This window comes from Nerophis lumbriciformis, linkage group LG25 (assembly GCF_033978685.3).
Source record: "Nerophis lumbriciformis linkage group LG25, RoL_Nlum_v2.1, whole genome shotgun sequence".
In the NCBI taxonomy this organism is placed as follows: Eukaryota; Metazoa; Chordata; class Actinopteri; order Syngnathiformes; family Syngnathidae; genus Nerophis; species Nerophis lumbriciformis.
This window is the reverse complement of record NC_084572.2, coordinates 26,964,196-26,978,472: the sequence shown is the minus strand read 5'-3', so window position 1 is coordinate 26,978,472 and position 14,277 is coordinate 26,964,196. Positions and strand designations below refer to the sequence as shown.

The window sequence follows — 14,277 nt, the reverse complement described above, 5'->3', positions numbered from 1 at the left end:
TCAATTGTTGACAAATTAAGACTTCCGGGTTAAGGCGCGTGACAAACAGATTTAATGGTATGTTTGGGTGACGGCGGATTTTAAAATACGTTTGATCTTAACACTGAAGCCTACACGTTAACTAGCATTGTCTGTTGGAATTAGTAAGTAATAACGGAAAAGGGATGTATAAAGATATTTTTCCACCTTATACTTGAGTCCGCTTGTGTGGCTGGCTTTGGCGACATTCCCGAAAACGAGTTTAGTCATTTCCGAGTATTTCGTGAACGCACCAAAACGCTCGAGCCACTGCCACTTGCTACAACTTGACACAAACACTCGGCCATGTTCGGCTCTTTCGTTTCTTTTCGACTTTAAACTTAAATTACAAACGAAACATGTCGTTGTAATGACACACGAACAAGTGTTGTTTTTTTTGCTGCGCAATGAAGCGAAACATGTGAACTTCGGGAATGGAGGAGAAGGGGCTCGCTATCGCTCCACACTCGCTGGCCGTGGTGCTGTCGAGGGCGAGCGGACAAAATGGGAAGGAGTCGTCGCCACCGTTATCGGCATTATCATCACCGCATGCTGGCTTCCAGGTGTTTGCGGACTTTAAAGCCACCAATATGCAGCATTTCTGGAACCGGGCGCTCACTCGAGCCCTGGCGGAGGTCTTCTTCCTCGGCTGGATAGACGAGCACGTGCTCCTCATCCACGGCCGAGAAGTTCACCTCCAAGTGCTCAGGAACGGATGGACCAGGCGGACCCTGAAGCCCCCACCCGGGTTCCACATCAGGTGCATAGGTAAGGTCACATTTTGTGGAGCGTTTAGTTCAGGGGAGGCGCGGCGGCTTGAGAAAAATAAAGAAAAAAAAATCTGGGATCAGCAGAAAAAAACACATTTGCACTAGGGATTATTATTTTTATTTTTTTTAGAGACTATTATATTCTCTGAGGGGAGCTTACAAAAACTCAATTCTGGATGCTGGCAAATCTCTTGATTCTGTTATTAAATTTTAAACTCATTCATCGTGCTTCGAAGTTTGCAGCTTCAATCTATTGCAGATGTTTATTGTTTTTTTAAGCATATTCTTCGTAATTTTTTGGTCTAAATCAGGGGTCTCAAACTCAATTTACCTGGGGGCCACTGAATGCAGAAACTGGGTGAGGCTGGGCCGCAAGAAAAGATTTCTTAAAAAGATCTAACATGCCCTTTTTAATGAATTCACCTATCCCGCCCTAGCATCATACTTGCCAACCCTCCCGGAGAACATCCATCCACAACAGAACAAATACCCAGAACACCTTGAAGACCTAACTCTTCCGGGCTACAATATACACCCCCCGCTACCACCAAACCCCCCCACCTCAACCGACGCACGGGGGGGGGTTTGGTGGTAGCGGGGGTGTATATTGTAGCCCGGAAGAGTTAGGGCTGCATGGGATTCTGGGTATTTGTTCTGTTGTGTTTATGTTGTATTACGGTGCGGATGTTCTCCCGAAAGGTGTTTGTCATTTTTGTTTGGTGTGGGTTCACAGTGTGGCGCATATTTGTAACAGTGTTACAGTTGTTTATACGGCCACCCTCAGTGTGACCTGTATGGCTGTTGATCAAGTATGCCTTGCAGTCACTTGTGTGTGTACAGAAGTCAAATACAACATGTGTCTGGGCTGTCACGCTGTTTGTTCAGGTTGTAGAGGGCGCTAAAAGGTGGTGCCATCACGGCACGCCCTAAATATTGTTGTTTGGGTGAAAATCGGCAGCCATACGAGAGAATGGTTGCCCTGAAATTCGGGAGTCTCCCAGAAAAATCGGGAGGGTTGGCAAGTATGACGCTGTCAAGCGCCATTCATATAAAACTCGAGGGCCGAACTAACATTCAATTTTCATATTAAGGTGCGAGCTGCACAATAATGTCTCGCGGGCCGCATTTGGCCCGCATGTTTGAGACCCCTGGTCTAAATTAAGCTTTTTCTCGCTAAAGGGACTAAAAATATCAATGCTGCAGTAATGTTGGCCACTGAATGAGACCAAACTGTTCAGTATCGTGGCCACTGATTGGCTCAGCCTCAGACAGTATTACTATTTTGGATTAAACAAGTGTAAAGGTGACTTTGTGGGTGTTATTTCATGTCCAGCGGATTCCAATAATGTTAAAAACATTATTTAGAAGATTGTAAACAATTTTTTTTATGTTCTGGCTAGGAAAATATTTATTTTATAATTAATAATTCCTACTTCATGGAAATTACTTTACCACACTCCGGCCCAGAACCAATCAACAGCGATAAATGAGGGATTTCTGTACTTGGCTATTGGGAATGTACCTGGATTGCAAATAATTAAATTCCACTTCCTGTAATTCTTAATGGGGTGGAGACATCCATCCATCCATTTTCTTCCACTTATCCTTTTCGGGGTCGCGGGGGGTGCTGGAGCCTATCTCAGCTACAATCGGGCAGAAGGCGGGGTACACCCTGGACAAGTCGCCACCTCATCGCAGGGCCAACACAGATAGACAGACAACATTCACACTCACATTCACACACTAGGACCAATTTAGTGTTGCCAATCAACCTATCCCCAGGTGCATGTATTTGGAGGTGGGAGGAAGCCGGAGTACCTGGAGGGAACCCACGCAGTCACGGGGAGAACATGCAAACGCCACACAGAAAGATCCAGAGCACAGGATCGAACCCAGGACCTTCGTATTGTGAGGCAGACGCACTAACCCCTGTACCACCGGGCTGCCTAGGTGGGTGGAGACGATTCAATTTAAATTATTCAAATTAAATTGACATTCAAAATTTTGAACAAGCCTGCTATATTATGTATAATAACTAATATAATTAATAATAATAATATAATTACTTGACTATATTACCTGTACATGCTCTTTTTAATGTAGCAGTTGGTCATACTATATCAAACGTAAAAATGCTCTTTATTTCCATGTTATATTGTCGCGCAAGTGTAAAAAGAAGTTAAGCCCTAAACCATACGCGTGGCAGTTCAAACTGAAAAGCTCTGTGCAACATTAGGAATTATTTTTCCACCAAAAAAATTTTAGTCAAAGTTTGATGCCTTTCAACCCTTCAATTAGCTCGCAACTTGACCTATTTACGGCTTGTTCACACCTGTATGATAATAGTGTCGCTATGTCAGGCGCTCAGCCAAATATACCTGCTTTTTGTGACTATTTTGAGCAAGTTTTTATTCTGATGCAAAATTAATAGACCAATTAATTTAAGCCAACATGACACATGAAAAAAAATGCAATTTAGGTTAAACTATACTTGTTGCTAGTCAAAACTCCAGGGGCCGCTGTCATTTCTGCCCCAAATCCACATTAAACTCTTTTACTGAAATACTGAGTTATTCACATTTTCAACCTGAGAAAAAGATTTTATTGTTGTTTTTGTTGTCAGATAGCTTTTTAAATAACTTTTAGCACCTTTAAAAAAATAAATAATTTTATTTACTTATTTTTGATTGTATTTTTTTTCTATATTAGTTATTTATTTCTTAATACAAATTAAATTGTGAATTTACTGACAATATTGATCAATCAGTATAATTTACTTTTCTTTCACTATATTGATAGTAGGTACTTTTTTTTTTTTATTACTATCCTAACTTGCGGTCCTCTCCAAGGTTTCTCATTGTCATCCCATTGGGTTGAGTTTTTCCTTGCCCTGATGTGGGATCTGAACCGAGGATGTCGTTGTGGCTTGTGCAGGCCTTTGAGACACTTGTGATTTAGGGCTATATAAATAATCATTGATTGATTTATTGATTAACTTATCTTCCCTGATTGGCCTAGAGAAATCACATGGTTCTGCTGCTTTATTGGCTCCATAATGACTCCATGAAGTCACGTCATATTTGTCACTGAACATGTGGACTTACAGTTACTAGTTTGTACAGCTGAGTCTATGTCATATTTCTATACTTTATACTGTGGAAGTATTACAGAGTCTGTTCAGTCTAAAGGTGAAAGATGAAGACACGTTATGCTCGATTGCTTGAAAGGACCGCCGTTTCTTTAGCGACACTACTGAAGCAAACACTGATAAGTCCTGGAATGTTTGTCTTATAGCTAATAGCTCACCAGTCTGTAGAATACTCAACAGTTTGGTACACTGTAGATCAAAGTGCACTAAAGACATACAAAGACAACTACAGGTCACTATCTATATTGACAAATTATTTTTGTAAGATTGTGGTCAGGTTATCCCTTTTTGGAGCAAATAAAGAGAAATGTTCATCGTGGTATCACATAATCGCCGTATCGTACAATGATACTATTGTTATGATTATTCACACTCCCACCTCGACTTAAAAGTTGTGAGGTTTTATCTGCCTAATGTTTTCAGCTCCAACCATTAAATCCCATTACTGGGGGACTGGGTATCCGTTGGATACACAATCGGAGCGTCAGGAAGGAAAAGTGGAACCTTTTGTTCAGACAGAAAAAAAAAAAAACTTAGCTGCATTCCCAGTTTTAGCGGGTGGAAGGAAAGGGAGCGTCCCCCAGTAGAGAATGAAGGGAAATGCTGCATGCTTGTCAGCGATCTTAATTAGAGGTCACCATGGCCGACATTTTTCTGGTCTATGCTGCCAAGAGCTGAAACTTGAAAGTTTACCAGACATGTGGTTTCATGAAGGTTCCACTAGTGGGCAGAAATGGTCAAGCTTGCAGAGAAGTTGACTAAGTTGGAGTCTGGTGTTTTTTTCCTACATGTAAATACCTGACTATTAAACCTGAAAATGACATCTGTGATCAGAAGCTAGTATATCTAAAAAAAAAAATAACAATGAACCGATTGTTAATTATTCCCATGATTTATCAAGAAATTTGAGTAAAATGCTCCATCTCTCGTTTAACATGCATTTTTCTAAACAATAAAGTCCATTAGTTTGTAATGAAACCAATAATACCATTTTTCTTAAACATCATTACCAGTTAACAGTCAAACTTCTATGTTTTTCAAAAACACTAAAGACATTTTAGAGTCTCCCTTGAACTCCATCCATTTTCTACCGCTTGTCCCTCTCTAAGTACGTATTTGTGTTAACATTAAAGGGACTGAAAGGTACAAATTCGACAAACCTGCAAACGTACGCGTTTTTGTAAACATCGACTACAACTGAGTACTTACTTACCAACTTAAACTAATCAAACATGCAGTTTTTCGTTAACATTGAAGACTATTTAGTTTTCAATTGATCTTCACGTTTTCGTAAACATCCCATAAAAATGTTGTCGTACATAAACTGGACACAATTCAGTCTTGGATAAACCTACACTGAAGATTATTTAGCCTTCAATGAATCAAAGGTATGCGTTTTCGTACACATCACATACAATTTAGTCTTCGACGAACCTAACGTACTTACTTTCGTAAACATCAGACACAATTCAGTCATGGATGAACCCAGCAAACGTTTTATCTTCACACTGAATATTTAGTCTTCAATGAATCGAATGTATACGTTTTCTGATTAATCAAAAAAAAAAGTGTTTTCCACGAACCGAGCTTACACATTTTCTTAACTATCGAACACAATTCAGTCTTGGATGAACCTAGCAAAATTATTTCGTTAACACTGAAGATTATTTCCTATTTACGAATCTAATGTATTAGTTTTCACATACAACAGAAACGGTTTAATCATCAACGAAACTAACATACACATTTTTGTAAACATCAGATACAATTTACAGTCTTGAATGAACCTAGCAAAATGTTTTTGTTAACACTGAAGATTTTTTCATCTTTAACAAATCTAATGTATGAGTTTTCATATACATCAAATACAATTCTGTCTTCCGTGAACCCAGCTTTCACATTTTCGTAAATATCGGAAACAATTCAGTGTCTCGGATAAACCAAGCAAAATGTTTTTGTTAACACTGAAGATTATTTAATCTTTAATGAATCTAATGTATAAGTTTTCATATAAATCAGATAGAATTTAGTCTTCAATGAAACTAACGTACGCATTTTTGTAAACATCGGATACAATTCAGTCTCAGATGAAGCTAACATACTTTGTTTCTCTCAGACTGAAGATAATTATTCAACGAATCAGACATCCACGTCGGACGCAATACTTAGATTAACCAAACTTTTTTCGTGAACAATAAAGGCAAAGAAGATTCAAGAAATTGTGCATACTTTTCTACACATTGAAGACAATTTAGTCATCAACAAATCTACCTTGTAAACATCAGATTTGGAGTCTCAGATTAATTAATCCAACAAAACGGTGCATCCTGAAAAGATGGCCCAGAAAGCGGCTTGAAGATGGTTTGTAAAACATAATTTATCTAATAAATCACAATATACATTTTTCCTATTTAATATACTCAGTGTGATAATAACATTTTGAACTAATCTCTAGTTTCTTTAGTTTTTAGTACAGGTGCTTTAAAACTGGCAGATTAAAAACGATATAAAACATTTAATGATATGAAAAAAAATTAATTGTGATCTATTTTGCCACTGTATTTCCCAGTACTAGAAGACGAAACCTATTGTACACGTTTTTGTAAACATTAAATATAATTTAGTCTTCCCCTAAACCAGGGGTCTGCAACCTTTACTATCAGAAGAGACATTTTGCCACCTCTTTCACTAAAGAAAAATAGTACAGAGCCGCAAAACGTAACAGCTTATAGACTTGTAAAAGTTTTCACCTTTTTTATTTTCATTACATACAGGAAAAGCAATCTATCCATGTGGAATTCAACTTTTTTTCTTTTTTGGCAAGTATTTATGGTTAGCTTACCCAAGGGGTTGCACACTCGAGCAGCTGAACTGGACACACAGGCTTCCAGTCTCTTTTACTTGCCTTCCTTGTGTCTCAGGACTCAGCATGTGTGTATTCACGGCCTCACAGACGGTCGCGAATTATTGAACTTTTCTAAAAATGCTAACTTTTCTAACTCTGGGATAAAAAAAAATTAACACATTTTAATAAACATCAAAGACAATTAAGTTTCCCCCAAAACTAGACATTAATTCAATTTTAAGTCTTCAGTTAACTTCAAGTGTGAAGTTAACTGCAAACATCAAAATATTTCAGTCTTTAATTGACAACACACATCTGAAACCACAACCTTTTTCGGAACGGGTGTTAAAGGGGTGGTATTGTTAATTTTTTTCTACGTTTAACACACTTCTTTGTGGTCTACATAACATGTAATAGCGGTTCTTTGGTCAAAATGTTGCATAGATTATGTTTTAAAAAACGTTTTTAAGCCGCTTTCTGTCCGTTTCTTCAGGGTGCGCCGTTTTGTGGGCAGTTTGATTTATGTGCCTCCACTTTGACATACTCTTCTTTGTTGTAATTTTAAGCACTTCCATAAAGAGTCTGACGGATTAAGTTTGAACTATACGCTACTTTATACTAGAAATGGTAACAGCGTAGAATGCCTGTGCATGTACTAGAGATTGACCAATATGGTTGTTCAGGATTGATACCGATAATTAGTAGTCGAGGAGACTGATAAGCGATATTTGGAGCCGATATTCATTTGCAGTAAAATAGTGCTAAACACGAATAGTATACATCAGTAAAGAGCTGGACATAGCTTTAATATTTTTAACAATATTTTTTAGGAAACGTCAGACTGGTAGCGACATAATGTTGTGGTTAATTTAACACCAAACAACATCGGGGGATTTCACAAACACCATTATCACGCGTGTCTTAGAGCAGCATCAACATTTGCATTTGCAAAATATGGGAAATCTCCTGAAAATTTGTAAAAATATGGGATTTTTTTAGGAGCATTGAGCACTGGCTATTACTACTAACTTACTCTCTGCTTATCACTATTTGTTTATTTTCTATTACTAAATACTGGTATCATGTCTAGATATTGTATCTGCTGATGTATTGTTGTTGTAGTTACACATTTTTTTTCGAAATGCTGATAATTGGTCAAACCCAAGCATGTACGAGCCAGTCTGCCCCACAACAAGAAGGTAGCAAAAAAGAAGGAACTTATTGACTATGATGGCGGACCCGCACAGAGAACTTTGGGTAAATTTATACCATATATAGATAATTCGGTGACATCTCCGGTGCAAAAAACGTCACAGGTTTTGCAAATTCTAAACGGCTCGTTTAGCGGAAGTTTAAATAAATATGCACGGTGGAACAGGGGTTAGTGCATGTACCTCACAATACTGGGTTCGATCCTGGGCTCGGGATCTTTCTGTGTGGAGTTTGCATGTTCTCCCCGTGACTGCGTGGGTTCCCTCCGGGTACTCCGGCTTCCTCCCACCTCCAAAGACATGCACCTGGGGATAGGTTGATTGGCAACACTAAATCGGCCCTAGTGTGTGAATGTGAGTGTGAATGTTGTCTGTCTATCTGTGTTGGCCCTGTGATGAGGTGGCGACTTGTCCAGGGTGTACACCGCCTTCCGCCCGAATGCAGCTGAGATAGGCTTCAGCACTCCCCGCGACCCCGAACAGGACAAGCAGTAGAAAATGGATGGATGGATGTCCGCCATGCCTCCATGGTTTGATTTCAAATTTTCGAGACTTATGGAGATCCCAAATACACAACAGCAGGTACCAATAGGTAAGAAAAGTCGGTTTTGCACTATAGGGCCCCTTTAACCACGGGGCCACTGTGTTGCATATAGGAATGTACTTTTGGACTTAAATAGTAAAAAAAAAAATCTTGCACGACAAACAGTTTGGATTTTTTGACATGCCGTATTCCCACGTCACTTTTTCTTCTATCTTTGGTAGCTGTCACTTTAAGGGGGAGGGAGGTGGGGGCAGCGTCTAGAAGGTAACAGCTATGAGCTCATCGGCTTGCGTCGTCATGGCAACAAAGGCTGTTGCAGCACTACTGAGGAATAAAATGGCTGGCGTAGTGGCGTTGGTTCCTCCTACACACCCCCGTCCCCCCCACCCCAACCAACCTGCCTCCTTTTCTTTCTCTTCTTTAGTATCAGTGAAGTGGAGCAGATTGGTTGTGACAACGCGAGCCCACCACCATCCTCTCCCTCAATGACCCCCACCACCACCGCCACTATCGTCCTATTCTCACGCTCCGTGCCGCATGTGTGTGTGTCTGCTTTATTTTGTCTCTGCTACCATTGCAAGCATGGAGAAAGCTCAAATTTGAGGGCTGTTGTTGCAGCCCCATCCCTCCTCCCCCTGAAACATCCAGACACAGTCACCCAAAATCTCACGCATACACACTCTCTCTCCTACACACACACACACACACACACACACACACACACACACACACACACACACCCTTCCTGGAGGTGCTGGGAGCAGCTGCAGCATTAGCGCCGGGGAAGAGGAGCTTCGCCGTTGACTGGAGTTTGTCTCCTCCCCGCCCTCCACCCCAGCCCCTACACACACACGCACACACGCACGCACACACGCACACACACACACCCTCCTCTTCCTACTCCGTTAATGAATGGATGCTACGGCTACCGGAGCGCCGTCCGTCGGATCGCCGCCGAGGCTGGATGTCTATTCTTGAAATTATTTCTTTATTTCTATGCTCTCCATTTTCTTCCTCCTCCTCCTCTGCCTCCCCGCCCTCCTCTCCTGGCGTGCCGTTTGTCGGGAAAAAGGACGACGGGGTCTCGCGCTCGACGGGATAAAGATGGAGGTGAACGTGGCGTCGCCGCCGCTTGGCTTTCCCCGCCCGTTAGGGTGAATGGAGCGGGTTATTTTTTTTGGGGGGGGGGGTTGTTTTTTTCCCTTCAAGAGGGCTCTTTTGTGTTTCTTGATCCTGTGAGGACGGGACGAGCTCTCCTGTGGTGATTTGAGCCATTGTGGAAGACTGGGCCTCCTCTGGCTTTTCATCCCGCCTCCCTTCGCCCTGCTGGGCTTTAAAGGAAAAGGAACAAGCGGATCCCAAAAAGCATCACTTTACGTCTCCTTTTTTTAATTTTTTGCTTCCAATGCCCCATTTCCCTCATCTCTACCCTTAGTCCCCCCCTCACCACCACCCCACACACCTCAATACCCCCCGCCCCCCCATCAGAGCGGCTACGTAATGTGCCTCCCTACGCATGCAAATGGGGATGCTACAAATGGTGGCTGGGTCCGATGAAAGGGTGATGCCTCGCGCAGTCGCCCGCGCCGCCAACCCAACGCCCAGGAGAGTACAGCAGCCCATGACAAACAGCCGCCACGCCGCCGCCGTCGTTTGCAGCCCCGCTCGTAAATGAGACGCGCGTGCGAGGGTGCACGCCGCTTCCTGCCATGTCTGGTGTGTGATCGCTCTAGCGGGACGTTCTTACGGATGCGGGGGAGGCACTGAGCCTCAGGTTGGTCGACCTCCCCCTGCACCCCCCCACCACCCCTTCTCCCCCCTTTCCCACCCTCCTTCCTCCCCACAAACACCCTCCTCTTCTTCACACCCCCCTTAAAAAAAAAAAGGGGGGTCACGATGAAGAAGAACCGCAGCGGCAATCTGCGGCGGGCCTGGCCCACCTCAGAGCTGGGCGAACGCCCGCTGGAGCGCAATCTCTCGCGGAGTGAGAAAGACGTCCGTGTGCAGAAGCAGCACCTTCCTCCCCCTCCTCCTCCTCACTTCTCGCCATCCCCGCCAGGTTTTCGGGCACCAGGTGAGTGGGACACTCGCCCGACACTGGAAAGGAGGGGAAAACGTGTCGCATCTTCAACGTACGGCATCAATGAATCGTAGTATTGGCCATAATACGCACCCAACATTATTTCAATAGCATCACCCTGGATAGATGATTCATGCACACATCCAAACTGTAGCCTTCTTTTTAAAAAATGTACATTTTTTACCTTCCCTTTTTACACTGTTTACCAAGTGAGCCCCGTAAAGCGTACACGTGAGGCCGGAGGGGGCTGTGCTACTCAGCAGGGATAACGTCATCGCGTTGCTCCACTGACCGTCCAGCCCGGTTGTCGAGGTTGGGCTGGTGGCGTCGGGGTTGGGTGGGGGCAACCACAAACGTTTGTTTTGTTTGGCTGCTAATTGAAGTCCTCTTTATTGTTGTACCGATGTAGCAATGGTGATGTCACACACGCTAACAGCCGAGCCAGCTTCGAGCAACAAAGGCGACACAGCGTTTATGACACAGATAGTCTCCCCTTTGTGCAGTTCTCGTGCACGTTTGAGGCTGCCGCAGCATCTTTGCTAACCTACGACGGCAACCAGAAGCTCTGAGGGAGTAAGGTAGAGATGGAGTGTAAGGGATGGGGGGGGGGGGGGTGGAGCTGCCGTTTGACCATTACATCATAGCTTCACACGCTGCGCCTGCTGTTCACTCGCCATCCGACCTAACCGCCGCCACGCCGCTGTCCCCGTTGTGTCCCGCAGGTGACGTGTCTCCCATCAGCATGTCGCCCATCAGTCAGTCTCAGTTCATCCCGCTGGGGGAGATCCTGTGCCTCGCCATCTCTGCCATGAACGCCGCACACAAGCCCGTAAACCAGGAGGCGCTGGTGGAGCACCTCACTGCCAGCTTCCCAGGTATTGACCAGCGCCCGCCGGCCTTCCATACGTCCCAGGAGGCCGGTGGTCGTCCAGTTTCTTTGGGCTTCTAACTGATTGTCCACGTAAGAAATAACGACAGCATATGTTGTCCATTCCTCTGGTCAAACTTGTTTTTGTAGCACAAGCATCTCAAAGGGTGAAAGGTATGCTTTTGAATGCGTTTGAAACAGTACACGGTGTATGGATAACACCGTGGTTACCGTTCATTTTCAAACCGTAGAGCGTTAGACGACTGCATAACAAACGTGAGAAAAACAAGTCCTTTATTTAGCTTTAACGAAACGTGCCGCAAGACCAATCCATTGGAGATAACAAAGAGGACTACAGTCATTCAGATTTCCACAAATCTTTGGTCTATTTCACACAGAGATCCATTTTTTTCAAGCGACAATACCGCAGAAAGTAAAACTATTTTAGAGTAGTCTGTGTACAGCTTGTATAGCTGTATAGATTTACTAGCCACTAGGGTTGTATGGTATACCGGTACTAGTAGAGTTTTGGGTACAAATGAAGCAAAAACGGTTCCCCCTATTTTTTTTTAACAGGCATGACGGCGTGCCGTCGTCACGTCTTGACATTGCTGGTTTTACGATCAGAGGAGCATGTTCGGCAGCACACAATCACAGAGTACTTACAAGCAGACACGGCGTGTAAACAGAAAAGGGAGAACGGACGCATTTTGGCCTCAAAACTAAAGATAAAGGTGAAGTTATAACACTGAAAACGCCCTCGTGAAGAGGTGCTTTAAAACATGACTAGCTACTTCTAAACCACTAATCCTCGCCTCCCTGGCGACAAATAAAGTACGTTTCTTACAAGTATCATCCCTGCAGAAGGAGGAATAGCTAAACATGCTTCACTACACACCTTAGGAGGATACAATAGGTCACCGGCCTTTTTTGATTGATTGATTGATTGAAACTTTTATTAGTAGATTGCACAGTACAGTACATATTCCGTACAATTGACCAATAAACGGTAACACCCGACTAAGTTCTTCATCTTGTTTAAGTCGGGGTCCATGTTAATCAATTCATGGTAAACCGTCACCGCTAACAAAAGATAGCACTCCTGAATGTAAACAAATGCCATGGGTGGATCTACACCTAACATCCACTGTAATGATACCAAGTAAAATAGCATATCTAGTCGATACTACTATGATTACATCGATATTTTTATTGTCACAAAATCTTTTTTCCTTTTTTAAAAATGTATATTATGTTTATAAACTCAGGAAATATGTCCCTGGAAACATTAGGACTTTGAATATGCCAGTGTATGATCCTGTAACTACTTGGTATCAGAAGAATACGTGATTATTACATTTTAATACAAGTGTAGATAGAACATGTTGAAACGGAAAATAACCAGATATTAACAGTAAATTAACAAGTGCATTAATAATCCATTTTTACAGCTTGTCCTTTATAATTTGGACAAAATAATAGAATGATAAATGACACAATATGTTACTGCATACACCAGCAGACAAATTAGGAGCCTATGTTTGCTTACTTACTACTAAAAGACAAGTTGTCCTGTATGTTCACTATTTTATTTAAGGCCAAAGTTGTTCTTCGATTGCAATAAGAAACACATGTTAAATATACTGTAAGATTTTTTGTTAAAATAAAGCCAATAATGCCATTTTTTGTGGTGCCCTTTACTTAAAGTATCGAAATACATTTTGGTACCAGTACCAAAATATTGGTATCGGGACGACTCTACTAGCCACTGAAAACAATATTGTCTCAATAGCTGGCAGCACAAAGTGAGTAGAAAAATAATTGTCTCCCCTACAGTCAAGCATACTGGTGGTAGCGGCACGGTGCTGCATGAGTGCTGCCAGGACTGTGGAGCTGTGGTTAATCGAAAGAAAACATGAATTCCAACATGACCTTGTGAAGCAGAAAAATAGTCACTTGTCAGTTTTTCAACATGATAAGGAGCCCAAACACTACTAAGGTGACAAGTGTCTTGCACACACCTGAACATTATTGTACAATAATGAAAACCTGTGGGGCGCCCTTAGGGGAAGGAAGAAAGGCAGGAAGGCAGGAAGGAAGAATCCATGTTTAAAAGGAATAAGGCAGCATTTGAAAACATTGGTGATTACACTAAATATTCACACCAACCACACAATTTGGACATGTTTACTATGAGGTGTACTCACTTGTGTTGCCAGTTATAGTAGAGTTGCGCAATATAGACCTCCATCCATCCATTTTCTACCGCTTAATCCCTTCGGGGTCGCGGGGGGCGCTGGAGCCTATCTCAGCTAAAATCGGGCGGAAGGCGGGGTACACCCTAGACCTATATGATATAAATAGTATAAATCTGGCCGTCAATAGAGCTTTTAATACTGTGGTCATATCGTGATAATGCATGTTGTTGACAAATTCTAGCTGTGTCCTGCAAGTTTGACAGCGTCTTTAATGCAATGTAGCATCCTTGCTAGCAGCTAACGTCCCTTCACAGTGCAGCTTTTAAATCACTAATCCTCACCTCCATGGCAGCAAATTAACTGTGTTTCTTACAAGTAAGCTAAACATGCTACACTGGAATGGTAGGGGCATAAAAAAAGGATAGCTAACCGCGAAGCCAGTCCAAATATGGCCAGTAACAATACCAAGTATTGTATCAGTATATTACACTACACTATATTACAGTGATTAGATCAATATACAGAAAATAGTTTTTTGTCGTTTTTGTTATTGTTTACAAACTTGGAAAATTAGAGCCAATAGTAGTTTTGCTTT

General features: G+C 42.4%; 1 protein-coding gene across 2 annotated transcripts in view; it reads left to right on the top strand.

Moving 5' to 3' along the window:
- Window positions 1-136: 136 nt before the first annotated feature.
- Window positions 137-14,277, top strand: part of stox2a (storkhead box 2a) — a 45,736-nt gene continuing 31,595 nt past the window's right edge. Inside the window, exons 1-2 of one of the 2 annotated variants that reach the window (XM_061984075.1) lie at window positions 137-786; window positions 11,339-11,491. In XM_061984075.1, the coding sequence (XP_061840059.1) occupies window positions 453-786; window positions 11,339-11,491 (487 nt within the window). In that variant the 5' untranslated portion in view covers window positions 137-452. Of the gene's footprint in view, window positions 787-9,353; window positions 10,611-11,338; window positions 11,492-14,277 lie in introns of those variants that run through there. The other variant, XM_061984076.1, reaches the window with a different exon arrangement.